The following is a 25,783-nucleotide window of genomic DNA, read 5'->3' as shown; positions in this document are numbered from 1 at the left end:
CAGGGGGTGATGTCACATTGAAGCACACTCATTTTGTCACATTTTGTTTTAACAGGGACATTTCTGTATATGGTCCCTGAACTCTGCTTCAACCTTTCCAGTGTTTTTCTTGCCACTGCCATTCTCAGTAGAATATTGGGCCCGTCTGAAGCCTTGACACAGTGGCCAAACTTGCAAAAATGGTGAACCCTTGTTTCACCCCCCAAAAATGTCCCTGAGCGAGTTTCAGAAGGGAGAGGAAGGGGAAAGGTGGCAGGGTGGGGGCAGGCTCAGGAGGTGGGGCAGCTCACTGCCATAGCCCCAGGGGGGCCGGGGCAGCTGCAGAAGGGTGCCCCTGCAGGGCAGGATGCTGTTTCAGTCCTCAGCCCAGGCTGCATGGGGGCCGAGGCTGCAGACGGAGTCAGCCTTGCAGCCCTAGCCCAGCTCTGTCTGGACGCTGTCCCTCTGGCTGTGGGCCCCACTGCCGGGCACCCCCAGCTGCGTGCAGTTAGCCGATGGAGCAAGGGGCCCCAGTGCATCTCGCCTGCGCCTACAGCCCAGGGCCCTGGGGTAGCATGGGCAGCTTTGCCTGGGTCCCCTTCCCCTGCCTGGTTGTCTGGCCCCTGGTTGGGGCTCTGGGCTCCCAGCTCTGAGGGAGGATGGGTTCGTGGGGTCTGGGACTGCACTTCTCAACTCTTTGGGGAGCTTTTAAAAGGTACAGACGCCCCTGCCTCCAGACCAGTTAAATTAGATTTTGAGGGTAAAGACCTAGGCTTTTTTTAAAAGGTCCCTGGCCAGGCTGTTGTCCTGCAGTGCCTTGGGGAGGGGGGCTTGGGAGGAGGCCTGGGAACCCCAGCAGTTCCCTCCCCTTGCCCTGGGGAGCCACCTGGCTAGCTGCTGTGGAGGTGCCTATTCTTCAGGGAAAACCGCAGGAGGTCTGTGGGACCGGATAACCCCACCTCCTCCCTTCATGCCCCAGACTGAGGTCCGAGGCCCCCCGGCTGCCCTGGGGTCCGTGGGTGATGCACAGAGTGGGAACACGAGCTTCCCCACAGCCAGAGGTGGCCCCTCGTTTCCAGCTGCCACCATGCCCAGGAGGCCTCAGCCACACACTGGACTTGAACACTGTTGGAAACGCAGCCACCTTGAACTTGGCAAGGAAACTGGAGCCCCTGCAGCCGCGGGCCAGATGGAGATGGGGGTGGGCCTGCGCTGGGGCCTTCCCTAACTGCCAGCTGGCGCCAAAGCAGTAACTGCCCTGAAGGAAAAGAGTACTTGTGTTGGAAAAGCAGGAACTTCCGTCCCTCTGCAGCAGTGAGGGGCCGAGGTCCCCAGAGAGGGAGCTCTGCTCAGCGCCCCTGCTGGAGGTTTACATGTGGGCTGTCCGCTACAGCGCAGGAACGGACGCAACAGCAAACACACTTCCATGTTCAGTCTGAATGCCCAGAGGAGTCACGTTTTTCTGAGATGACACATTTTTCCAGCATCATTCCTGTACTTGAGCATGCAAAGCAAAGAAATGGAATTTTTCTTTCTTTTATAGTTTCAGGAACACATTGCGATTCTTGTGGTAGGTGGGGGCTAGGGGCCAAGAGCTGGTGGGTACCTGGCCCAAATTAGATGCTCAGGCAAGTGTTTGCTGAATGGGCACAGCGGCTACCTTCTCAGCCAGCTTGTGGGGCCTTCTGGAACTCTCTGTGTAGGTGGGGTTGCTAGGAATTTGAGGCAGTTACCAGAGCTGTCCACTTCTGCACGTGGGAGAGCCATGTGGCAGATGAGGGCCAATAGTGAGTTTACGTCCCAGCCCTGGGCCTTCTTGACCACAGGACCTTGGATAAGTCACTTAAACTCGATGAGCCTGGTTTTGTCATTTGTGAGAAGGGGTCCCGGTGGGGATATGGCAGCAGTGGGAGAATGAGAAGCCTTGCAGGCAGGTCCTGCCCTGCCCCTGCCCGTGCGGTGGCAGGTCTTTACTGCTTTACTTACCAGGCTTTCTCTTCAGCTTCTTTGAAAAAGGCTCCCACTGGAGCTTCTCAAAATTCTGCACACCAGGTCCCACCCCAGATCAGTTAAATCAGGAGCTCTGAGGGGGAGACATGCGTCGGGAGTTTTCCACAGTCTCTGGTGCTCCTGGCACACAGCTGGGGAGGACAGCTGGGCCTCTGAAGGGCCGGCGCAGCAGGGACACTGTGCCATGGCATGCGATCCGCAGGGTCACCTGCCCATCCTGGCCATGCAGGACTTCCTTTCATTGGAGGTTTTAGGTGTCATGGTTTTGACCCTTGGGGCAGATTCCAAAAGAGCATTGCACTTATTAATTTGTAGTTTCCTCAGGAAGAAGACTTTGAACACCAGCCTGCCATGAGGCTGGTGCCTGGGATGGAATGGCTTGGCTGGCATGGGGCCCCATGAACCCCAGACTCCCCCGTGAGCAGCACACGCTGCCCTGTGGGACTGATAGGAAGCCAGTTTCTTTCTGGGGATTGGCTGCTAGTGCTGTTCAAAATGAAGGACAGGGACGAGGTTCAAGAGAGCCACTGTTCCTCGCCAGGCACAGAAGTTGGGGTAAATTAAGGAGCTGGCTTGCCTCTGTGCTGTGAGCAGCCCCCCTCCCCACCCTGCCCCACCCACAGGGGCACCAGACTCCTGTATCCTTCCCTCCATGTGTCCAGAGGCCACTGGATTGTTGAGCTCTGTCCTAGGCTCAGTCATGTGGGGGACTTGACAGCTTGTCACAGGGTCTCTGTGTGACAGCCCAGCCAATCAGGGAATGCTCATTTTAAGGGGGATTTTTCAAATTATTCCAATTCTGCTTCCTTACTTCTGCCATTAGCCACTTGGATCAGATCTGAACATAAACAGCAAGAGGTGCCATTTCCAAAGGCTCATGGCTGCTACCTTTGCTAATGTTAGGGAAAGAGGGTGCCAAGACAAACACACAGATGCTACAGGAGACAAGAGTGCCAGGGATGCTTCTTTAAAATACAAAGCAAATGAGCCTGATTTACCCCGAAGAAATCTCCACAAAGTGGTGAATGGTAGAATAGAAGTTTGTTGGTGAGACAAAAGCTCAGTTTATGAAAAATGTCCACATCCAAGTTTTCCTAATGGTCTGTTTTCCCAACCTTTAGTGGGAGGGAAGCTGGGTGCAGGTGGATCAAAGAGATGGAGGAAGGGGATCAGTCTGATTTTGGCTGACCCCCAGGGCGTCGGTGCTGGACTGAGGAGACCACCAATCCCTCCTGTAGTCAAGTCAGCCTGGCCAGCAGGCAGGGCATTGAGGGACCCAGATCTTCTTTACTCAGGTTCAACGCCAGGAGAGCCAGGGGTGCCTGCAACAGCAGTCGGTAAGGAAAGATGCAACTGTTCTTTCCGGCAGGTATCGTGTGAACGTCAGACCCAGATATGTCACTAGGTACAAAACAGTGACACAGTTGGAATGGAGGTGCTGCCCTGGCTTTAGAGGGGGAGACTGCCAAGAAGGTCCCAGAGACCCCGTGAAGACTCCCCGCCCCATGCCTGCTCAGCCTCGAAACAGCATGAAGAAAGCCACAGGTAATTTATCTGTGCTTTGCTGTGCGTGGCCACCATTCATGTCCAGCACTCCTTCTTACAGCGGGATGTACGGTTTCCGTTGTTGAGCTTGCACGGTCTTCGAATGACACCATTATATGCCTACAGTAGACACATGTGGCACGTAAATTTATCTGCAGAAGCAGGAGCAATCAAAAGACAAACAATTTATGCAAGTAAATTGCTTTGTTAGGCCAGCTCCCTGTGAAGCCAGAGCCTGGGACATGAGTGTAGGAGAAGCTGATGGTTTCCGAAGGGTATAGCCTGAAGCACAGAGAAGAGATTTAAATGCAATGATGTGCACTGTTTGTTCTTATTTTCCTTTCCATCTGCAAGCTCCCGTAAACCTAAATTTGAAGGAGCTAAACAAAATTTTTTTATTGGTAAATGGAATCATTCTTATTCTCTTTGGTGTGAGACATTTGCAAAGCTAAACCCCAATTAGGAGAATCCAATGAGGTTATTCTTAAATTTGTTTCTGAATTTGTTTTTTGAAGTGAAATCACTCAACCTCAATGAATAGCTAAGAAAGCAATCATAATTTTCACCTTTGCTTTTAACATTAAGAGAATGACTTTTATGGCTAAAAATGTTTTGTCATTTTATTCTCTATCACTTTCTTTCTTTAAAATTGAGTGAGAATAAATGAAACCTAAATGAAACCTAAATTTTCTTAGGAATTAGATGTTTAAATCATCTTTAAATGACTGTATTTTCCCGTGGAGTGTTACAGAATATTGCAATCTTTCCTATGATTGCATATACTTTTTGTTAAAGAAAAATTCATTCATTTATCCCACAAATATTTATTGAGCTTCTCTATCTGGCAAGTTCAATAGAAGATACTTGGGAAGAGCAAGGAACAAAGAGGTGGTCCCTGACCTCATGGAATGCAGAATTTAGACAAGCAGTCATAATAAATCATGAGGGGAACTATGATGGGGATACAAGAGAGGTGTCATGATAGTTGGTTTCTGTTTTGTTTAGTTTTAGTGTTTAGTTTATAAACGTTTAAACCTACATGAAGTTTACTGAATCTAAGAGCTTTATGGGGACTTTAGGAAGAGCAGTGATCCTCCCCCCTTTCCCTTCCCAGGGGGTAATTAAGCCCTTTAGGGGGTCTCCTGGAATTTACCTCTAGTGCTATTGACTTCTCATTTTGGAAGGTGAGGGTTTGACTCCCTTTGATCCATTTCACTCCCTTTCAGTCTTCCACACACGGCTCCTGTATCTTCATCCTTTCCATACAGTTATACCAGCTTTTCATTTATTCAACACTTATTGTTTATGTTATAGCTATGTAGATAATGTTTACAGCTGAGCCGTGTAGTGTGCTATAAATATGTTGCCTTTCCGAACACAGCTTTTTTATTTCTCTAGCATTATTAATTGTCATATTTTCCTCAGCTTGGCTTTCTGTTTTTAATCCCAATTTCAACCCAAACTCTCCTTTGGTTACTGAATGTCCTCTCATTGCGTTTCGCCACATCGGTTTCATCTTCCTGAAGAAATCCGTCCTAGAGCCTTCTCACCTGCCCCACCTGGACAGGTCATCCTCTTTCGCGGGTTCACAGCTGCCACCCTGCGATCTTAACTTGCCTCTCTCCCAACGCCGTCTCCTGTGCCCCTGCTTGCTCCATCTCGATGTGTTCCCTCATCTTGGTAGAGCACATCTTCCAGTAGTTTCATGAGAAGATGGCATGCGAGGTAAACTTTGATATTTTATAGTCTGAAAATATTTTTACTCTAGTTTCAGAAGTCTAGGTTAGAAATCATCTTCCTTTAGAATTTTGAAAGCATTGTTCCATTTTCTTCTTGCTTCCAGGGTAGCCATGAAAACATCCAAAACCATTCTGAATCCCAGTGTTTTATGTGCCTTGGCTGTTTTGGGTTTTTCTGTTTGTTTTTCCATTTTAGTTGGATTTCAGAAGGGAATGAAAGGAAATGCTTATCCTCAATCCACTATCATTATGAAGAACATACTATTTTTGGAACTAATTTTTTAATTTAAATCTACAGTGAACAACCCTTCATGTCAGTAAATATTGTACAATATCATTTAATGGCTTTAGACAATGTGATTATTACAGACCCCTGCCTTTTGTCACTTGGGTTGTTTGCAGTTTTTCATTATTGTAGATAATATTCAGATAAGCATTCTTTTTCCTGTTAATTTTTGGATCCATCCCTGATCATTTATTAGAATAAGTTTCTAGAAGTGTAATTGCAGGTCGAAGGGATTCTGAGAATTTTGCTACATATTGCCAAAGAATAACTTGGCAATAGTTATTCTTGCAAAAAGTTGTAACAATTCCAACAGTCACCAGTAGGATATGAAAGAAGAATTTCCTTACATCCTGCTCATCCCCCATTCTCCTGCCCTTTGTTTTTCTTTCTGTTGCTCTGAACAGCATTTTATTTGTATGTGATACAACAACTTGTTTTGTTCTTCTGTATCTTGACATAAAATGAATTTTTCGGTATGAAAAATAAAGTGTTCTTTATAGTTCTCTGCTTGAGAGTTTGGCCATCTGAATTCCAGTCTTTATTTTATCACTAAAGTGATTTTAATAAACAATAGTTCTTGCTACAGTTATGCAAAAAAGTTCAGAGGAAGAAAAAACAATGAATGTCAACCTCAAATATCTACAACATTCTAAATTTACTTTCAGTGTTTGTCCATGTACATTACTGCATCTTCTTTCACTGTAATCTATGTTGTGCTTGACTTTTCCCTCTTTACATGTGTCTCGGTATAGGGTGCAGGATCGTCCATGTTAACTCCTTTCTAGTACTCCTTATAGCCTATTGCGTGTTCAAAGGCATGGTTTACTTCTTAATCTCCTATTGCCTCTGGTTTCAATAATTTCTTTTTTGCTTAATTTATCTATCTCTGTATCTATCAGTTTATTTTTGTATCTATCAGTTTATTTCTACTTTATGACTCATCACAATCATCTTTATAATATTTTTTTTCTCCCTTTAGGAGTTTATTTCTCAAAGTAGGATTACAAAAAATTCAGTGTTTGTGTTCATTGACTTAGCGACTCCCATCACCTGCGGCCATGTGTTGTGTTGTTAGGAGACACCATAGAATGAGCTGCTTTGTCTCTTCTGCTTTGAGTTTCCCAAATTGTGGAGTGACACTATGCTTCGTGTCTGAGATTTTTAGCATGGGGATGTTAATGAAAGTAAGAGAACATTTAGGAGTTGCTTGGAGGATGACCTGCTGCTCCTCTGATATCATACCACCTGACAGCTGATGGGCGGATCTTGCTAAAATGGCTTCTTGAGGTTTACCAGAATGTAGGCAACCACTGGGGTGTGGCTGCAGTTCACTAATGTGGTAGTGATGTGTTCATATGATGAGCACATACAGAATATTTCCCTTCAGGGTGAAAGAGATCATTGAGTATCTATTATGTGCCATGTACATGTTCTCTTAACCCTAGGAGGGAGTAGTACCTCTGCCTCATAGATGAGGGGATCATAGTTCACAGAAGTTCATTAACTTGTTCAAGGGTGGACAGTGAAGAGCAGAGCCAGAATGCAAGTGGAGATCTGTTTGACTCAAAGCCCACAGTCTTTTCTACTCTGCCACAATAACTGCCTGTAATTAGGGGATCTGTGTGTGAAGGTTTAAGTGTATTCTGGAAGTACCCTGTTTATTGTCTTTGCAGAAACTGGATAAGGGTAGAAAATGTTAAGTCACGTCCAACTCTTTCTTTGTAACAGACAATGAACCATCGGAGCCAAAGAATACTTTGTCGCCAACTCAGGCAGCAGAACCAAGTCAGACAGTAGATCCAAAACAGGGGCCCCAAGAACTTCAGGAAAAGAAAATCCACATACTTGAGGAGAAGGTTCTCCGACTCACAAGGACAGTTCTTGATCTCCAGTCTTCCATTGCTGGAGTGAACGATAACCTCAAACATGCCATTCAGGATGATGCCAGCAAGATGCTGGCATCATGGCTCAGTAACTTGCACCCCCAGCCAGTGCCTGACAGCGCCGTTGGTGGAGACACAGAAATGGTCCAGTTTCCTGGTGTCCTCGAAAAGAAGGAATCTGGCATGAAGGACATCAAATCTGAATTGGCCGAAGTCAAGGATGCTCTGAAGACCAAGAGTGACAAGCTGGAAGAGCTAGACGGGAAAGTGAAGGGGTATGAAGGGCAACTCAGACAGCTGCAGGAGGCTGCCCGGGGGCCTGCGGTGACCATGGCGACCAGGGACCTCTACCAAGCCTATGTTGATAGTAAGATTGATGCCCTGAGAGAGGAGCTCATGGAAGGAATGGATAGAAAGCTGGCCGATCTGAAGAACTCATGTGAGTACAAGCTGATAGGTGTCCAACAGCAGTGTGATGACTATGGGAGCAGCTACCTGGGAGTGATTGAGCTTATAGGAGAGAAGGAAACAAGCCTGAGGAAAGAAATAAATGACCTTCGAGCCCGGGTACAAGATCCTTCAGCCCGGTCAGATTGCTGTGGTAGTGGAAAGAATGGTGACTTCGCACAACAGATCAAGGTGTTAGACCAAAAGGTTGAAAGAGTTGCTGAAGCCGCCAGAATGCTGAATGGGAGGCTGGACAATGAGTTTGACCGCCTCGTGGTTCCGGAACCAGAGGTGGACTTTGATGCCAGGTGGAGTGAACTAGACGCAAGGATCAATGTGACAGAGAAGAATGCGGAAGAGCATTGCTTTTACATTGAAGAAACCCTTCGGAGAACCATTAATGGAGAGGTAGATGACTTGAGGCAACTTCTTGATCAGAAGTTGCAGTCTCTGGAAGAGCGCGTGGGGAGCGTTCTCCTGGAGGTGGCCAATAGCGCCGAGGCAGGCCTCACGCCCCCGGTGTCAGGACCTGGGAACCAGCAGCTCTTGATGGCGTTGAACCACCTGAAGGACAAAGTTCAAGCTGTGGAGGGTATGTGCCTGCAGAACTTCCAGGGAGTGCCTCATGGGATAGAAGATTCTTTGCTAAATGGAGAAGACCACACAGTGGGTGTTAGTGTGAGCCTTCTGAAATCTCTAAATGACACAGTGCATAGGAGGTTCCAAGAAACTCAACATAGCATCCAGAAACTTCAACAGGATTTTAATTTCCTGTATTCTCAGGTAAACAAAACAAAAGTCAGCGTGAATCATCTTCAGAATGAGCTAAGCAATTGTAGAGAAGGTGAAAATGCTGGGGTGGGTGGGTTTTCTAAGGGGGGCGAGCAGGAAAGGTCGGTGAAGCCCCTCCTGTCCTCCAAGGACCCCCCGGCTCATTGCTGTGGCCAGCTGGAGGACAGGTGGCAGAGGCTGCAGATCCGGGTCCTTTCTGAGCTGGACGCTTATAAGGAAAATGTGCACAGGGTCCAGAGGGAAGTCTCCGGGGTTGAGGGCAGGGTGTCTCATATGGAGAAAACGTGCAGCAAACTGGACTACCTCTCAGAAAGTCTTGAGAGGATCAAGGAAGGGCTCAACCAGCATGTCAGCAGCCTGTGGAGTTGTGTCAGGCAGATGAATGGAACACTTTGGTCACATTCCAAAGACATTTCTGGCCTGAAGAATTCAGTCCAGCAGTTCTACAGCCACGTTTTCCAGATTTCTACTGACTTGCAAGATCTGATCAAATTTCAACCATCAGCAAGTAAGTTGACCTTTACAATTCCATTTCTTGAATTTGTTTGCAACATGTATTCTAGATTTTGGAAGGTTTGTGGAACTGACTAAACTACACCAGTGCTACCCAAAGTGTGGTTCATAGACGGGTGCCAGTTGGTGAATCATTTGGTGCTGGGTAGCAGTGAAATAAGTATCAGCATTGAGAATAAGTATTTAGAGACCATTAAGTAATTTGACATCAGCATAGCATTCAAGCACACAGTCTGTGCATTTTCCAAAAGTATCAGTCCGCAACAAATCGAAAATGGAAAAGGAAACCTGGCCCTTCACAACCCTTCACCACAGGCATATGGCAGAATGTTGGTTGGTACTATCATGTTGGCGAGCGTAGAGTTGGGGTTAGATTTTTGCCGTAGCTACATGGGGCCATGGATAACAGTGGTGTTCCACCTTCTAGGGAGTCTCCTTTCTGCTCATCCATCCACCCCTCTAAAACGTTGCTTTTATTTGCTGGTGTCATTATAATCGTCACCATCATCATCTTTGGGCCATCTCCTATTCCCTAAAATCTACAGCCTAGATGATGGCAGATAGAACATTCACATTCCTCTCCAAAGACAGAGACAGGATTATGGACAAAAAGCAGTGGAGGGGCAGTTGTAAGTGTAGAAAGCCTCACAGCGGCTAGAACAAGGAAGCTCATCAGTCATGCTTAGGGCAATGCTTGCTGCCCAGGAGACACTCAGCAAATGTTTGTTGAGCGAATGAATGGACGGTGGCTCCATCACATTAATATAGTCAATGAAGTTAATGTCTTTGGTATTTGGGGATTCAGCACATCATCCCTGAAAGCCAGACCTTCTCTTACACCTTTATTCTTACATTTATGTAGCCTCACTAGTGAGCCAGCCTCTTCTGACTGGAGGCAGGGAGGGGAAGGGAGCTCACATTTATTGAGCACTTTCTGTGTACCAGCTCTGGGCTAGTCCCTTCAGGGACACGTCTGAGGCCACCACAGCCACCTCACAGGGAGGCACACAGACTCCCCAGAGAAGATGTGTCCACAGTCACAGGGCTGGGAAGGGCAGAGCCAGGTTGAGAACCCCAGTGGGATGCACCAAAATTTATTGTCTTCCAAGCCAGCGCACATCTCCTTTGTGTCTCCCAGAGTTGAATGCAGACTTAGGGGTCCTTAGGGACTTGCCGAGGGCCAGATGACCCCACTTGTCCTTGCCATTTTCTCTTCTCCTCTCCTCCCCTTTTGGCCTCTGTCACCCTTCCCACTAGGCTCTTAAATGCTGAGCTGACATTTCATGGTCTGGTGTGATCTTATAGGAGCTTATGTCCAAGGTAGAATATGACAGTCGAGGAGGGGAAGGCTTGGGCAGGAGAGGCAGAGGAGCCCCGGCCAGAGGGTCCGGGCCCCGGAGGCAGCAGGGTCTGAGGCAGTCAGGTGGGAGAAGGCCCTGGGCGTTCCCAGACACAAGGACTTTGTAGATGAGGAGTTGCCCAGGCCAACCAGCACTAGGAAGCCGGGCCACCACCCCACCATCCCACACTATTTATAACCCGCCTCCCCCAACCCATGCTCTCGTATCTCTGGAATGTTGAGTAAAGGTCACAAGACTATGAGTGTGTTTGTAGAGTGACCGTCCCTGTGGTGGCACTGCTGTCTGGACACTGCGTTATAGTAACAGATTAAATCAGATATTTCCGGTTGACTCGTGACTCCCGTGCTGTGTGGGAAGCTGTGCTCACTCTCTCGCACTTGGCTGTTGAAGTAGGAGTTGGAGGTGAATGCCTTTAAAGAGAATGTGGCTTCCGAAAGATGAGCCGTTCAGAATGAATCCATTGTTGTGACTGTAGAATGCATGGACCTCTGAGAATTTCAGTGATTGGAAAGAGCCAGAGATAAACAAGCAGAGCCTTATCTGACCTTATAGCATCCAGGCCTAGCAGACCTGGAACCTGAGTGTCAGAGGTCCGTGGGTGACCTGAAGTTAAGGTCACACTGAAAGTCACACATCGACCAGTTCAACGTCAACAGCATTTATTGAGCGCCCACCTGTGCAAGGCCCCCGAGAGGCACAGAGAAGAGCAGCATGACCCACACCCTCAAGGCATTTTCTGCCACAGCGTAAAGACACACAGGCATGCAGAGCATGAATGAGATCATCTGCAGAGCCCAGTGAGCGACCTCAGGTTTATGCTTTCAGTTCATAGGCTCTTATTGAGCCCCTGTTAGGGGGTAGTTAACAAGTTATGTGTAGAGTATGTGGATGGTAATGTATGTGACAATGACAGTCTGGGGGGCAGGGAACAAGCAGAGAGGGTCAGGGGAATGGGGTGTGCTTAGGAGCACGGGCATGTGGAGCACCCATGGCCACTGTGGAAGACGGGGGTGGGGGAAAGTTCTCAGAGGGGAGAGTCACAGAGCCGAGATTTCAAGGTTGAGTAGGTTGTGAATTTGGAGTTCAGAGCCTGGCAAGGTGAGGAGTGGGGTGGAATGATAAGAGAACCTTTGGGAAGGAGGTGTTATTGGAACTAATTGAGGGATGGGTAGGGTAGAAGAACAGGAGGGGAGAGCATAGCTGGCGAGGAGTTGGTATGAATGGGTCAGTTATTTACAGCCATGTTACAACCTATCCCAAATCTGGGTGGCTTGACACAACAAGGATGCATTGTTTCCTACTGTTCTGTGGGTCAGGAACCCGGGGCAGGGCATGGCTTGGTGGTCCTTCCACTCTGTGGGATATTGCTTGAGTCACCCACTCAGTTGCAGTCCACTGGCAGTTGGGCAGCTGGCCTGGAACGTCCTGGAAGCCTTCAGCCCATGTCTGGCAGCTCAGGTTCCTCCACCTGGCTGTCCTCCCTCCCTGTCCCTGTGGCTGAATTGGGCTTCCTCCAGCATGATGGTCTTGGGGTCAGACTGCATGGTAACCGGCTCATAAGGGAAAGCAGAAGCTGCTGGGCCTCTTCCAGGGTCTCTTCTGCCACATTCTGTGGGCGATGGAGCTGTGTGTGTCGGGAGGGAAGGAATATTAATGACTAGTCATCCTATCTCCCTGCTGGGCAAAGGTCCAGAGGAGAGGGTGCTTCACGGACGCTTGGACCAGAGATTAGGTTGCCGGACCAAGGATACAAACTCTGGTGTTTCTGTTCAGCCCCCTGCCCTGTTCACAGACCCTGTTCTTCCCTTTGGAAACATGGCCAGTGGGAGAGTGGATGGGGCTTCAGCCGATGCTCAAATAGATCTAAGTCTCTTTTACGCCCTCCCAGTAGTGCAGGGATTCTTCCCTGGGACTTAAAAGGGACTCTTGAAATTATATGCATATTTCTGGGTATTTTTTTGGAGAAAAGATCTGTGGCTTTCAGCTAGGACTCAGAGGGGTGCCTAACTTCCAGAAAGTGAAGAACTGCTGTATTTCCATCACCATCTCTCCTTCATCTCAGTCAAGTGGGCATGCTGTCCTCTCGGGGCCCCCGCCCCCACCATTCATTCATACGCTCACTGTTCCATCTCACACTGACTGAGCTGTGTCCTAGCACTGAAGGGCCAGGTTTCATGTACCTTACACTCTAGTGGGGTGACAGTGCCAGCCAAGCAAATAAAGACCTGATTTCAGCCAGTGGTCAATGTGTGAGGAAAGAATAGAGGAATGTGACAGAACGGGGGACAGCAATGTGTCTTAGATGAGTGGTCAGGGCGGGGAGCTCAGTAGAGACGACAGCTCTGCAGAGACATGACTAAGATGAATGAGCCCTCCAAAGACCTGTGGGAAGTGTTTGGGCCCAGGGAGCAGCCTGCCCCAAGGCCCTGAGGCAGGAGTGGGTTTGCCTCGTTTGAAAACCTCAGAATGCCAGTTTTATCAAATAACGAGCAAGGGGAAAGCCACAGGCCATGAGGGCAAAGAGGGGGTAGGAATCCTGTGGGATTTTATAGGCTCTGAGAGAGGATTCGAATTTTCAGTACAATGTTAAACTCTCAGAGGATTTTGAGCCAGGAAATGCTTTTTATTTCCCATATTTGCAATTCTAGCTATTCCCTGCTTTTTCTATAACTTCGGGCACATTACTTACCTATCTGTTGCCTCACTTTCTGCATCTATTCATTGGAAATAATTAATAATAATAATAATAATAATAATAATGACACTTCATCTAAAAAAATCAGTCTGAGGATCAATATCATAAGTAGTAGAGTTTGAAACCGTGCCTGGCACTTGGTAAATCACTCAGTAAATATTGCCTACTATTTTAATCCTCAGCCCCTATGATGGGTGTTTAATCTGCTCCTGGCTGAACATTTTCCCGTCGCTCTTCCTGCCAACCCCGAGGCGCCCAGCCTCTGGGGCATGAGGTGGGCCTGTCCATGCAGCAGAGGAGGGAGGGGAGCCCTCGGTGTGCGGGCTCCTGGCCGCTCTGCAGAAGGCCCTAGATTGCCTCTTTCCCTTTCTTTCTTCTCTCCTAAATCTGGGGTCAGGGAGAAGTGTAAAAGCCTAGGTAGTTCCCCTCCCTAGCCTTCAGGATTCATTTTCAAATACTTTTCTAGAGGAGAGAAGCTCAGCATATAGGAAGAATTTGGTTCTCAGGGTCATGGAGGTCCCTAAGCCCTTAGTCTTTCTGTCCCAGAGCGCCATAGGTGTTTGGCCCTCTATGCTTGGTCCTGCTCTCTCCTGTTTTCACAGCTGGGGTCACTGGCCCTTCTCTTGCCCCTGACTCGCCCAGCTTCCCCCTCCTGGAGTCTGCTGGGCAGGGAGCTGCTCTGCGGTCTGCAGCTCCAGTGCCAGCCCCCAGGCATGGGTGGAAGGTGGGGCCCCGAGGGCCACCCTGGCCTGCAACCCAAGCCCAGCTAATGATGCCACATTGGCGCACCAGCATTTCTGCTGTTCCTCGTGCAGCTGGGAGAGAAGGAGGCTCCTGGTGCTGAGAAATGCGGGGCTGCCGCTGAGCAGAGCTGGTGGGCGGAGGAGCATTTCTGCGCCTCTGGGAAGCCCTCTTTCCCTGCATTGTGGCCCCAAGAAAGGACACGCCTGCCTGCTGCCCCAGTGTTGTTTCAACGGACTCTGGTGGCAATATTATTGCTTCCTTTTGCAAATCTCCCACTTCTTTGTTCTGCTCCTATTTAGGTTACCTCTTTCAGTACTGGAATTATAGTAAGTACATTGTTTCATGTAGGAGTCTGACAGATTTAAGAGTCCCATCTATTGAGCTGCTTAATTTAAGGTGTGCTGTAAGAATGAAAATGCATGGATTTTCCAAATAAGTATTTAAGCCTGGCCAAGGGAAGAGTGGCCTGATGCCAATAGTGTGACGGTTTTGGCCCTCAGCTTGAAACTGGCGGAGTTTGGGGCCAGTTTAGGTTCAACACAGCATGATGGACCAAGCCCGAGTTTCATGACTGGTTAGGGGCTCCAGGGACTGTGCACACCCAGACTGTCCTGGCCCCTGACCCCCTGGCCCTCTGGTTCTGTAATGCTCCCCTGTGGTGGGCCGAGCAGGTGCTTTTCTCCATCTCAACCTTGGCATTAGAACCGCAGTGTTCTGAGGACCGAGCTTCCCCATGGCTGCAAAAGTTCTCTGGGGGCTTTAGAGAAATAACTCCTGTGTGGACTCAGAAGACTCGTGCCTAACAGGGATGAGGGAAGACCCAAGACTTTGTAATTAAATTGGTAATTAAAATGAAAGGCCGCTAGCTCTGGTCCTGGAAGTGGAGGGGAGGCCACCTCAAAGGCAGCAGGATGCAACCACCCAGGGCCAGCTGTGCTGGAAGGCAGGGGAGAGGCGGGGAGGAGAGAAGAGAGGAGAGGATGGCACGCTTCCGACTGTCCTCCGCCCCTGGACGCTTCTGCTCCAGTTACTGATTTGTCCTTCTTGCGTCTTCATGACTGCAGCTGAAGTCTTACAATCAGGTAGCATAGATCCTCTGCCTTTCCGTAAAGATTTTAGAATCAGCCTGAAAATTTCTACCAAAAAGAGGTTCCGAACCGGTGCTGATGCTCAGATTGGGGGGGGGGGTGTTCAGTGATTGCAAATTACTTTCCATTTCAAATGTACTGCACCGGATTTTAACACGTGTGAGTAAAGCCCTGTGTGTCACTGTCCCCTGGTGGGACTGTCAGAAATGCAGGCCCATTTCTCTGTCGAGCTGGTTGCAGGCTTTCCGTGTGGTCACGCCTGGACTCAAGTTCCTGGTTCGGCCCCCTCTGTCTCGGCCCTCCTAGGGGACAGTCCGGGCCCTTCTGGGATGTAACCAGCACAGTGCACCCTTGTGATGCTGGAGGCTTTCTCCCTTTGTTCCACAAAGCCAGAAAAACGCATGGAGGGTGCCATTTGCTCAGGGAAGAACCAGTCCAGGAAATGTGCTTTCCCTTGGTCTGTCGTCCAGGGAACAATTCCGGTTTTCTGTCGCTGTGTCCTCCCCCCGAGAATCCTCTGGCCTGCCGTGGTGCCTCTGAGTTCCCTGTGAGTCAGGCCCGGCCCACACCCCAGCCAGGGATGTCCTGCCTTCAACCAGAACGCCCACTGTCCCTCCCTCAGCCAGCCGCGCCTCCCTCAGCCTGCCAGCCGCATTCTGCATATCGATGGATTTTTTGCTTTTAATCAAGAGGTCTTGCTTGACATCCTGAAAATGCTGGTGTGGCTGCAGCACTGGGCATGAGGCACACCTCTGGGCTCCAGGCAGATCAGAGTCCACTGCGACCTGACTTCCGATGAGTGAGCTGCACCCTTGCGGGGGTGGATGGGGAGGACAACGCACTGCCTGCTCAGCAAGAGGGCACTGCAGGGTTAGACCATCTACTGGACACGGCTAATGACGCCAGTCGGCCCCGTGACTGTCCCCAGCCAGGCCTGGGACACAGACACTGACATCTAAGGCCAGTGTCCATCCCCCATGGCCTCCTGTTCTGTGACAAGACACCCCCAAGCTGCCAGGCACATGCCAAGGGGCCTCGGTTCTTGCAGGTTAGTTTAATGGCAGTTGACTCCCTTCAGGGCTCCCTGGCGGCTGCAGGCAGCCCGGACTCCTGTCCACAGAGCTAGGGTGTCAATCAGCTGGAAGGATTACTGGGCATTTTCTCAGGCAGGTTTTTGTATTAGTAAAGTTGAAATTGACTGTTAATAAGAACTTTAAAGGAGTGCTCCTTTACTACCTGCATGTTAGGTCCCTCCATGGTAAGGCCGTGGCTTATGGGGACCTAAGGCCACACCTTGGCATCAGGACAGGCGCCTCAGGGCAGGTGGCCGGAAGGGTGGCACACACGCATGGTCGATCCCTTCTTACCACTCCTCCCGTGTGGAACACACAGGCAGCAACACTTGGCTCTTATGGATAACTCCATTCAAATGGTCACTCTCTGAATTAGAAACATATTTGGTTCAGAAAAACATCAACTGCCAGAGAATTATCTTTCCAGAATGAGCAAGTGCTGGCTGGTCATGAACATGCCTTGAAAACACCACCGGATGCTGTGGCGTGGGCATGAGCTGGGGGAGGCCACGGCTGGGGCAACTGTGAGGCCCCAGTACAGTTACTAGTCACCGTCTTTGCTGTGATGTGCAGGTGGCCGGGGGCAGTCAGCTGTCCTCAGCACTTAGGGATGTGCTCCAAGGAGACCACTGGAGAACGTTTGGCCCAAGTGGTTTATTCCTTTCCTCCCCTCTGTTTTCCACTTGGTGTGACAAGCCTGGGTGTTGAGGGATCGAATAAAAGAGGGAGAACATCACAGCCTGTGTGAACCAGCACTGCCCTAACAGGCCCCGGGATGGATGGCCAGGGCACCTAATTTAGAGGCAGTTGGGGTGTGGTCCCCAGCACCTGCCCTATTCCCAGCTGCCTTTCATTCACCAAACACTGTAGGTCTCCTTGTCTTGTGCTAGGACTTGCTAAGCCCTGGGGATAAAAGATCATTAAAATGTGTCGTCCTCAGGTGCTCATCATCCAGGAAGAGAGGAGAGATGAAAATCTGAAAGAGCCCTTAGAGGCCCAAAGAGCTTTGTGGTTCACAGGCAAGATTGTTAAATCCTGACTGGGCAGAACCATAATGGGCTTCACGGAGGAGGCAGTGTCCGAGCTGGGACATCAGGAGGGTGCAGAGGAGGCTTTTTGGGGGCAGACAGAGAAAGCAAAGGTGCAAAGGTAGGTAGGAGGCTGAGATGAGGGCGGCACGTAATAAATAACGGATGCTTTGCAGGCAACAGTGTCTGGAAGTCAGAGATTCAACTCGGTGTTATGAGCAGGGAATAATATGACTAGGGTGCTTTCTAAAGAGCATTCTGAAGAAGGAGCCCAAATGATTTCAGAATGAGAATTAGCTGGATTTAGCAACAGATTGGGTATGAACACACGCACACATGTGTGAGTGACAAAGGAGAGAGAAGGTTGGTACCCCAGTGAGGGATGGAAAAGGATGGATTTCAGAGAAAGGGGGCTGGTGTGAAGGGCTTGGTGGCGCCAGGTAGGAAATCAGGACCCGTTTGGGGGCTTGAACTTTGCTATTTTACGGTCCTTTGTTGACTGTAATCAGGGAGAGTCAAAAAAATTATTTTTACGTTTTGGATGGAGATACAGAAACTTGAGCCACAGGGAGGGAGCCGGTAGGAAGGCAGGTGGGCCTGAGGGTACAGGAGTGATGTTGGGTGGAATGACTCCACCAAGAGGGGGAAGAGGACACTTGGGCTGGGACAGGCGAGGCGCAGACCAGGTAAGCCTGCACTGAAGGGAGGGGGAGGGACAGGTGCCAGAGTGCCTTCTGTAATCACATCTTATAAAAATAAATAGTGCCAAGAAGCTTATGATGAAACGAGCTCCCCTGTCCGCCCACCTCCGCCTGGCACCCTTCTCACTCCCTGGAGACAGCCATGTGCAACTCTTAGGGCTGCTTTTTTCTGTATTTACCTTCCTCTTTCTAAGTTGATTTATTAGCTTTAGCTGTCTCTCTATAGAGATACCATATATAGTATTTAGATATTATGTATTTAATTTGTCAGCTGTAGACATGTCTCTCATGTCTCCCCTGCTTTCCTTCCTCCCAACTCCCACCAGAGACAACAAAAATCGAGAGTCTGAATTTATACAGTTATGGACTAAATAGATCAATAATAGTTAAACATAATTATGTTGTATATGATGATTTTGCTTTTCTCTGAATTCACTGTAGTGTTATTTGCTAGATTCTGTGTCTCTATTTTGGATTCTTCAAACCCTCAAACACCCTCTCCATATGATTTTCTACACAGTAACAAATATCAGATCATTTGGAGGTCTCTCTCTTCATGGTCTAGTCTTCACTGCTTGTCCTCTAGACTTGCTGCAAGGCTTTCAATCTGAAAACTTCCTCCACTATCATCCTGGAAATGCCTTGAGCTTCTCTCCTGACATAGACCCTTTTCTTTACTCCATGTCCCTTTCTTTTATAGTTTTACTCCCTTGTTTCACTGAAACACATTTTCCAAAAGCTTTTTAAAAAAGAATGCTTGATAGTTTTTTTTTTATATTGTATGTCTGAAAATATCTTCAATCTCATAACTGATGGATATTTTAGCTGGGTATAGAATTCAAGGTTAAAATTATATTCCCTCAAAATCTGAAGGCATAGTTCTCATCTTCTTGTGTCTGGTACTGTTGTTGAGAAGCCTGTGATGCCCCTCTGATTCAAAGTCACTTTCTAATTTTTTTCCCCCTAAAAGCTTGTAGGAAGCTTTATTCTCAGTGTTCTGGATATGCATTGGTTTGGGTCTTTTATTCAATAAAAATTGCTGGGATTTTTCATTTCCTTCAGTTCTGAGAAATTGTATGTGTATTTGTTAATTCTCTCCTTACCAGCTCATCATCCCTATGCCCCAGTTTTTCTGATTTTTTTGGGGGTGGGGTGGGGTGAAGACTTCTGGGTTGATCATCTAATTTTCTTATGGCTTCTCTCCTAGTTTCCATCATTTTGTCTTCCTGTTCTACTTTCTGAAAGATTTTCTTGATTTTATCTACCAACTCTTTCCTTGAACTTTCTTATTTTGGAAAGCATATTTTTAATCAGCAAAGGCTTTTCCTTATTCTCTGATTATGCCCTTTTAATGCCAGTCTACTTTTGCATCTTTATGGGTGTCTTCTTTTTTTCTGAGGTTATTTTTTGTTTCCTTGCATTGTGTATTTCCTCATAATTCCTTTTCATTGGTTGGTTGGGTGGCTTGTTTTGGTCTCTGATGTTCTTATTGGAGGTTTTCTTTGCGTGTAAGTTGATCTTGACTGTGGTTCACATTTAACGGTGAGGCACTAGATAGGGTTTCATGCCTATGGGCTTCACTATGGAGTCAATTTGAAGGTCCCTCCATCTCTGATCTGAGATATAAGCAAGTGTCCTGGAAGCTGAGCAGGGTAAGGGGGCTGGAAGACTCCTAATTCAGTGTGCAGACTTTGTGACTTTGTGTTTTTAGACTGTTTGTTCTCTCACTCCTGAACTTCACTGTGCTGGCATCCCCATGTCTGGACTCTGCCTCAATTTTTCTAACCCAGCCCTTCCTGACCAGAGTTTGAAGAGAATTAAGGCCTGATTCCATTCCATTGGATGGCATTAATTAACTTCTCTCCATATACAATGGCATTAGTTCTTTTACCCTTGGATCAACCATTCTTTGTGGTTCTTAATTCTCTCATGGGGTACTGGTTGGGAAAGACTGTGAGGAATAACCTCCCTTTGGGGCTGGAGGTATGTGAGCAACCTGGCTCCATGGATGGAGGGAGAGCTTGTATATGATCTGTGCAGTTACCTTAGTTTTAAAACAAACTAGGTAGATGGTGGGTGAAAATGGAATCACTGATTTTTGCCTGGACATAATTGTATAGCTTTGGAACCTGCACATTGCAGGCACCATACAGACTGAGGAGATGGGTGGAGTTTGGGGTCTGGCCTCTGAGGGTGGTATCTGGCCAGTCCCAGTTATTTTTAGATACTTTGTGGGCCCTCAGGAAGGCTTCCTGGAAGACTAGTTCCAGGAATGCATCTGTAGGAGGAAAGGGCGGCAGCTTCCTGGCTGTGTCAGATCACCATCCCAAGAGGGCATGAAATGTGAATCACGAGGTTCCTCCAGTGGAAATTCCCTCAGTTGCTGATCTTAAAGCCAAAGTTAGCCTGTGCCAGTAACCTAAAAATTGTGATCCATCTTTGGACCATGATGCATTGAAATCAGGAAGTTTTGGGGGCTGGAGCCAAGAATGTTGCTGTTTTGCGAAATGCAACCATCACATAGAGAAAAGGCTGACAGGGCCCCTCTGCTGGGCAGGGGTCTGACCTGGCTTTCTCCACAGCTCCATGTGAGCCAACGGCAGCCCAACCGGAGGCTCCTTCTGAAGCTGCGAGGCAGGCTGTCCCCATACTGTGGCACTGGAAGCAGAGCCCATGACTTTACTGGTGCTTCAGGGACAGTCACCCCCGCATGCACATATGGTCCCACTGAGTGAGCCCACCGAGCCTCAGCAGTCTGGGGCCTAGCCGTCAGGTCTGAGCCTTTAACTTTGTGCATTTCTCCCCTTTGCACCTGTGCAGCGGAGGAGCCCTCGGAAGTGCCACCACCCCAAGTGAAGGTGCCCGGGAGGGCAGTGCTCCCGACAGAGGCCCCCACCATGCCCGCTGGCCCGCAGCCTGACCCTCTTCCACACCCAGGCTGGGCGGGGCTTCCCGGCTACACCGGTGTCATCATGGAGACTGGAGAGGCCGGGCCCCCGGGTAGGAAGGGCATGTCAGGCCGGGGCCTGCCGCGGGGCGTGGACGGCCAGACACGGCTGGGGCGCGTACCCAGTGCCGAGGGCGTTGCAGGAGCGCCAGGTAAGGCCCAGCTGAGTGCAAGGGCTGCTGAGGCCCAGGGCCCAGCGTCCAGCCTTCAGGCTATGAGATCTGAAAGGTAGCTCTCCAAAGATGTGACATCCTGAAGCGCCAGTTCTTGCTAAGAGAATGCTCAGAGGTTGGGCCACCCCAGGGGCAACATGGGCTGGCATTCTGGGCCACAAGGGCAGCTCACTGACCTGCCCAGAGGGAAGTGTACCTGGCAACCTGTGTGTATAGGGAGCTCTGCAGCAAGCACAAAGTGCACCGCAGAGTAGGTAGACCAGAAGGTTCTTGCTCAAACCCCAGCTGCATCCTTACAGGTTTGGGAACCGGGGGAAGCTCCCTAACCTAGGCCTCAGCTCTGTCAGCTGCAAAGCTAGACCTCAGGACATCACTGTGAGGATGGAGGAGAAAAGCCTAGTTCACTGCTTGGCTAGTAAGTGCTCTGTGCTCATGTGAAGGCTAGCACCTCAGTGAGGTGGGGCTCCTGTGGGGAGGCGGGAGGGAGGCGGCAGGGGCAGCGAGCATTTGTGGGATCCCTACCATATGTCAGGGATCGAACCAGGTGCTTGATCCTCTCCAGCTCCTGACAGCACTGTGAGGTTATTTCTTTTACAGATGAGGAAACTGAGGCTCAGGACTATGCCATGTAAGCAAATAGTGTTGCTTGGGGCAGGTCACTTCAACTACCATAGGACAGTGCAAACTAGCCCCTCAGAGTCTGGCCAGACTTACAGCCTGGTTTACACACAATCCCTGAAGCCCCGGGGCTGCCAGGCAGGTGAGATCACTGCTGAGAAGACCAGGAGACACATTTTCTCTCAGCAGCTCCTTTTCTTTGTTCCTTCTCGGCTGCCCCCAGGTGCAGCTCTCCCTGGGGCCAGTATGCTTTTTCTAAGAGGACAGTTTGTCCTTCTGTTACTTCCAAGTCCCATTGCTGCTTATATTGTTAGGCAATCTGTTCCTTCATGCATCCACACAATGAACCTGTGCTCAGCCTGGCTACCTGAAGAGCCGTGAGCAGGTGCTCATGGAGGTCAGGTGTGGGGTGGGCATGTGTCGGGTTCAGTTGGTGGACCTCCCCCAAGGCCTGCGATGCCCAGTGCCTCATCTTTCTCCTCCTAAGCCCTCAGCGCCACGTCTGCGCTGGGAATGAGTGGGTTAGAGAGGAAACAGGTGCAGCATGCTGCTTCTAGGAAGGCAGGTCAGAGTATGAGGAGCAGGGAGGAAAAGGGGAGGGGGCTCTGAAAAATGAGGTGTTTTTTAGGACTTTGACATTCCAATTTGTTTTTCAGGATACCCCAGGTCACCTCTTGCAACCTCCCCAGGTACGTACATGGACAGGGAGGCCACTCTCCTTGGCAGCCTCTGCCCCTCCCAAGTGTCCCTCTGGGCTATTGGCCCAGCCCTCCCCCACCCCACCCCACCCCACCCCACCCCACCACCTGCCATGGGCCAGGCTCTCCAAGGCTGCTCCCCAGAGAGGGTTGGAGTCATTCCTGAGACAAGGAATTCTCCTGTCATCCCAGCTCAGGAAATTTCTCAGTGTTACTGGGTGGGTCTCTGCTGGGTGTCATCCTGACCAGCTTCCTGGAGAGGCCAGGTTTCATTGGTTCTTCAGTAAGTAAGTAGCTCCCTAGATTATTCTGTTACTCACTCCCTGGCCATCCGTCTCCACGTGTACACACACACACACAGCCATGCAGTGTGCACAGGAACATGTGTGCATGAAGTTCCTCACAGTCAGCTCCCACACCCCACCGACACACCCAGCCAGCCTCAGCTGTCCCCTCACACTGCATCAGTTTCATAATGTGCACACACAGGGGTCTGTACACTCTCAGCAAGCATCTACTCCACTGCCCAGCTGTCCTGACGAGGGGAACACCTGGCCCTTGGGAATGAGGAGTTTGTGTCCCATGAGTCTTTAGCACTTTACGGCAAAACAAAACTGAGGCTGACTCTCTGGCCCAGGACCTAGGCCTCCACTGCCCAGCCCTGACCCCCAGCCCAGGGGCCCAGGGACACATTCTGTCCTCTCTGCTCCAGGAGTTCCAGTGCCTTTGCTGGTGTCTTTCTCTGTGGGGCTCACCCAGAAGCCTTTCCCCAGCGATGGGGGCGTCATCCTCTTCAACAAAGTGCTGGTAAATGATGGCGATGCTTACGACCCCCACACCGGTAAGTTGTGGGCTGTGTTCATCTCCTCTCTGAAGCCTTTTACCTAAATGTGAGGTGAACCCTCCTGTCCTGGTCCTGTGGAGGAGATGCCCCTGAGCGGCTGGCCATGTTGCTCTTCCCCATTCTGTGGGCTTTTAAGAAGGTCCCAGGTCACAGGCCACAGGGTGGGCGGGCAGGTGGGTGTGCAGTGACATTTTCTAGTCATGAGATCAGCATACCAGAATCACTCGTTTGTTGTGGAGGCTGTTAGGCTCTGCCAGCTGCAGCCACCATGTCCTGGCCCCTCCCACTTTACCCCCCACCCCTCAAGCCACTGAGGCGCTCTTTCTTGGTGTCTGTCATCCTAACACCCTGAGTCAGGACAGGTGAAAGAACACTTCTGCCCTGATTCCTTCGGAAGCTCATGGTTTGTAACAAAGCCAAAAAAGGAGAGTATTCCCTCCAGAAGTGGCGGGGCCCAGCATGCAGGGCCCCCTGCTCTGGGACAGCTGTGGTACTGGGTTCTGCCTACAGTGCCTGCATTGTTCCCCAGCTGGTAAAGACAGTGGGGCGGAGGCTGCCACCCCCCCCCGTTCCCACTGTACAGGCTCCCTCCCTCCTGCTGAGCCCCCCACCCCTGATGTCCTCTGTAAAGGGACAGTGTACCAGGGCCATGACTGGGGCCTCTCTGGGCCCATCGCCACCAGCAGACAGAGGTGCCCATGCTGGCTGGTGGGTCTCAGGCAGGCTACTGGGGAGACAGTAGGTTCCTTCTTGGCAGTCTTCAGTGAGCACCTCACTCTGGCTTGCCTGGCCACTGTCGTACTAAATCCCACCTGTTCTTAGGACAGCGGTTGTTTTAGTCAGCATGGACATCATCTGCAGAACTCGGAAAAATGGTACCCAGGGGGTGCCAGCCAAGGCCAGGAGGCAGGATGGGCGTGTAAGTGCCGCTCTGCCTCCGCTTCAGGCACAGCCCCTCCTGGAGCCCCCACTCCCTGCTGCCTCGTCGGGGGGCCGCCTGTCCACTCACAGGGCAGGTGATTTTCACAAGCAAGGAGGATGACCCTCATTTCTCTCTTGTTCCCAGGGTGCCCCTTTCACCCAACAGGGCCTCAGTGAAGGAAATTCCAGGCGACCTGAAGGCAGCCCCCCTGCAGGCAGTTCCTCAGTGAAGGTGACCAGGAGCCTACAGTGCTCCAGGCCCCCACACCTTGGGAAGGACTCCTGGAGCTTTAGATTACTTACTATTAAAAGCCTGGGAAGGGAGCCAGGTAGCCTGGCATTTTTTCTTTCTTTAAATTTTTATTAAGGTATCATTGATATACACTCTTATGAAGGTTTTGCAGAAAAACACTGTGGTTACTACATTCACCATATTATCAAGTCCCCCCCATACCCCATTGCAGTCACTGTCCATCAGTGTGGTAAGATGCCAGAGTCACTCCTTGTCTTCTCTGTGACCCCTGACACACCATGTGTACTAACCATAATATACCTCAATCGCCTTCTCCCTCCCTCCCCACCCACCCTTCCTGACATCCCTCCCCTTTTGTAACCGCTAGTCCCTTCTTGGAGTCTGTGAGTCTGCTGCTATTTTATTCCTTCAGTTTTGCTTTGTGGTTACACTCCACAAATGAGGGAAATTATTTGGTATTTGTCTTTCTCTGCCTGCCTTATTTCACTCAGTATAATACCCTCTAACTCCATCCATGTTGTTGCAAATGGTAAGATTTGTTTTCTTCTTATGGCTGAATAGTATTCCATTCTGTATATGTACTACCTCTTCTTACCATTCATCTACTGATGTACAGTTAGGTTGCTTCAATATCTTGGCTATTGTAAATACTGCTGCACTAAATATAGGGGTGCATGTCTTTTTGAATCTGAGAACTTGTTTTCTATGGGTAAATTCCTATGAGTGGGATTCCCAGGTCAAATGGTATTTCTATTTTTAGTGTTTTAAGGAACCTCCATATTGCTTTCCACAATGGTAGAACTAATTTACAGTACCACCAGCAGTGTAGGAGGGTTCCCCTTTCTCTGCATCCTCAACAGCATTTGTTGTTCCTAGTCTTTTCAATGTTAGCCATCCTAACTGGTGTGAGGTGATATTTCATTGTGGATTTAATTTGCATTTCCCTGATAGTGATGTGGAGCAACTTTTCATGTGCCTGTTGGCCATCTGAATTTCTTCTTTGAAGAATTGTCCGTTCATACCATCTGCCCCTTTTTTAATAGGGTTATTTGCTTTTTGGGTGTTGAGGCATGTGAGTTCTTTATGTATTTTGGGTGTTAACCCCATCAGGTATGTCATGTACAAATATATTCTCCCATACTGTAGGATACATTTTTGTTCTACTGATGGTGTCCTTTGCTGTACAGAAGATTTTTAGCTTGATGTAGTCCCATTTGATCATTTTTGCTTGTTTCTCTTGCCTGAGGAGATGTGTTCAGGAAAAAGTTGCTCATGTTTATATTCAAGAGATTTTGGTGTATGTTTTCTTCTAAGAGTTTTATGGTTCCATGACTTACATTCAGGTCTTTGATCCATTTCGAGTTTACTTTTCTGTATGGAACTAAGACAATAAGCCAGTTTCTCTTATATGTAGCTGTCCAGTTTTGCCAACACCAGTTGTTTTA

At 49.3% G+C, this 25,783-nt stretch overlaps 1 protein-coding gene across 1 annotated transcript in view; it reads left to right on the top strand.

The window, feature by feature from the left end:
- Nucleotides 1-25,783, top strand: part of EMILIN2 (elastin microfibril interfacer 2) — a 70,338-nt gene that overhangs the window by 36,551 nt on the left and 8,004 nt on the right. Inside the window, exons 3-7 of the mRNA XM_037018270.2 lie at nucleotides 3,359-3,534; nucleotides 7,288-9,189; nucleotides 20,705-20,983; nucleotides 22,279-22,311; nucleotides 23,033-23,161. Coding sequence (XP_036874165.2) covers nucleotides 3,359-3,534; nucleotides 7,288-9,189; nucleotides 20,705-20,983; nucleotides 22,279-22,311; nucleotides 23,033-23,161 — 2,519 coding nt within the window. The remainder of the gene's footprint in view (nucleotides 1-3,358; nucleotides 3,535-7,287; nucleotides 9,190-20,704; nucleotides 20,984-22,278; nucleotides 22,312-23,032; nucleotides 23,162-25,783) is intronic.

Source organism: Manis javanica, chromosome 9, assembly GCF_040802235.1.
Source record: "Manis javanica isolate MJ-LG chromosome 9, MJ_LKY, whole genome shotgun sequence".
Lineage (NCBI taxonomy): Eukaryota > Metazoa > Chordata > Mammalia > Pholidota > Manidae > Manis > Manis javanica.
The sequence above is the reverse complement of the archived record's forward strand: the minus strand, read 5'-3'. Positions and strand labels throughout refer to the sequence as shown.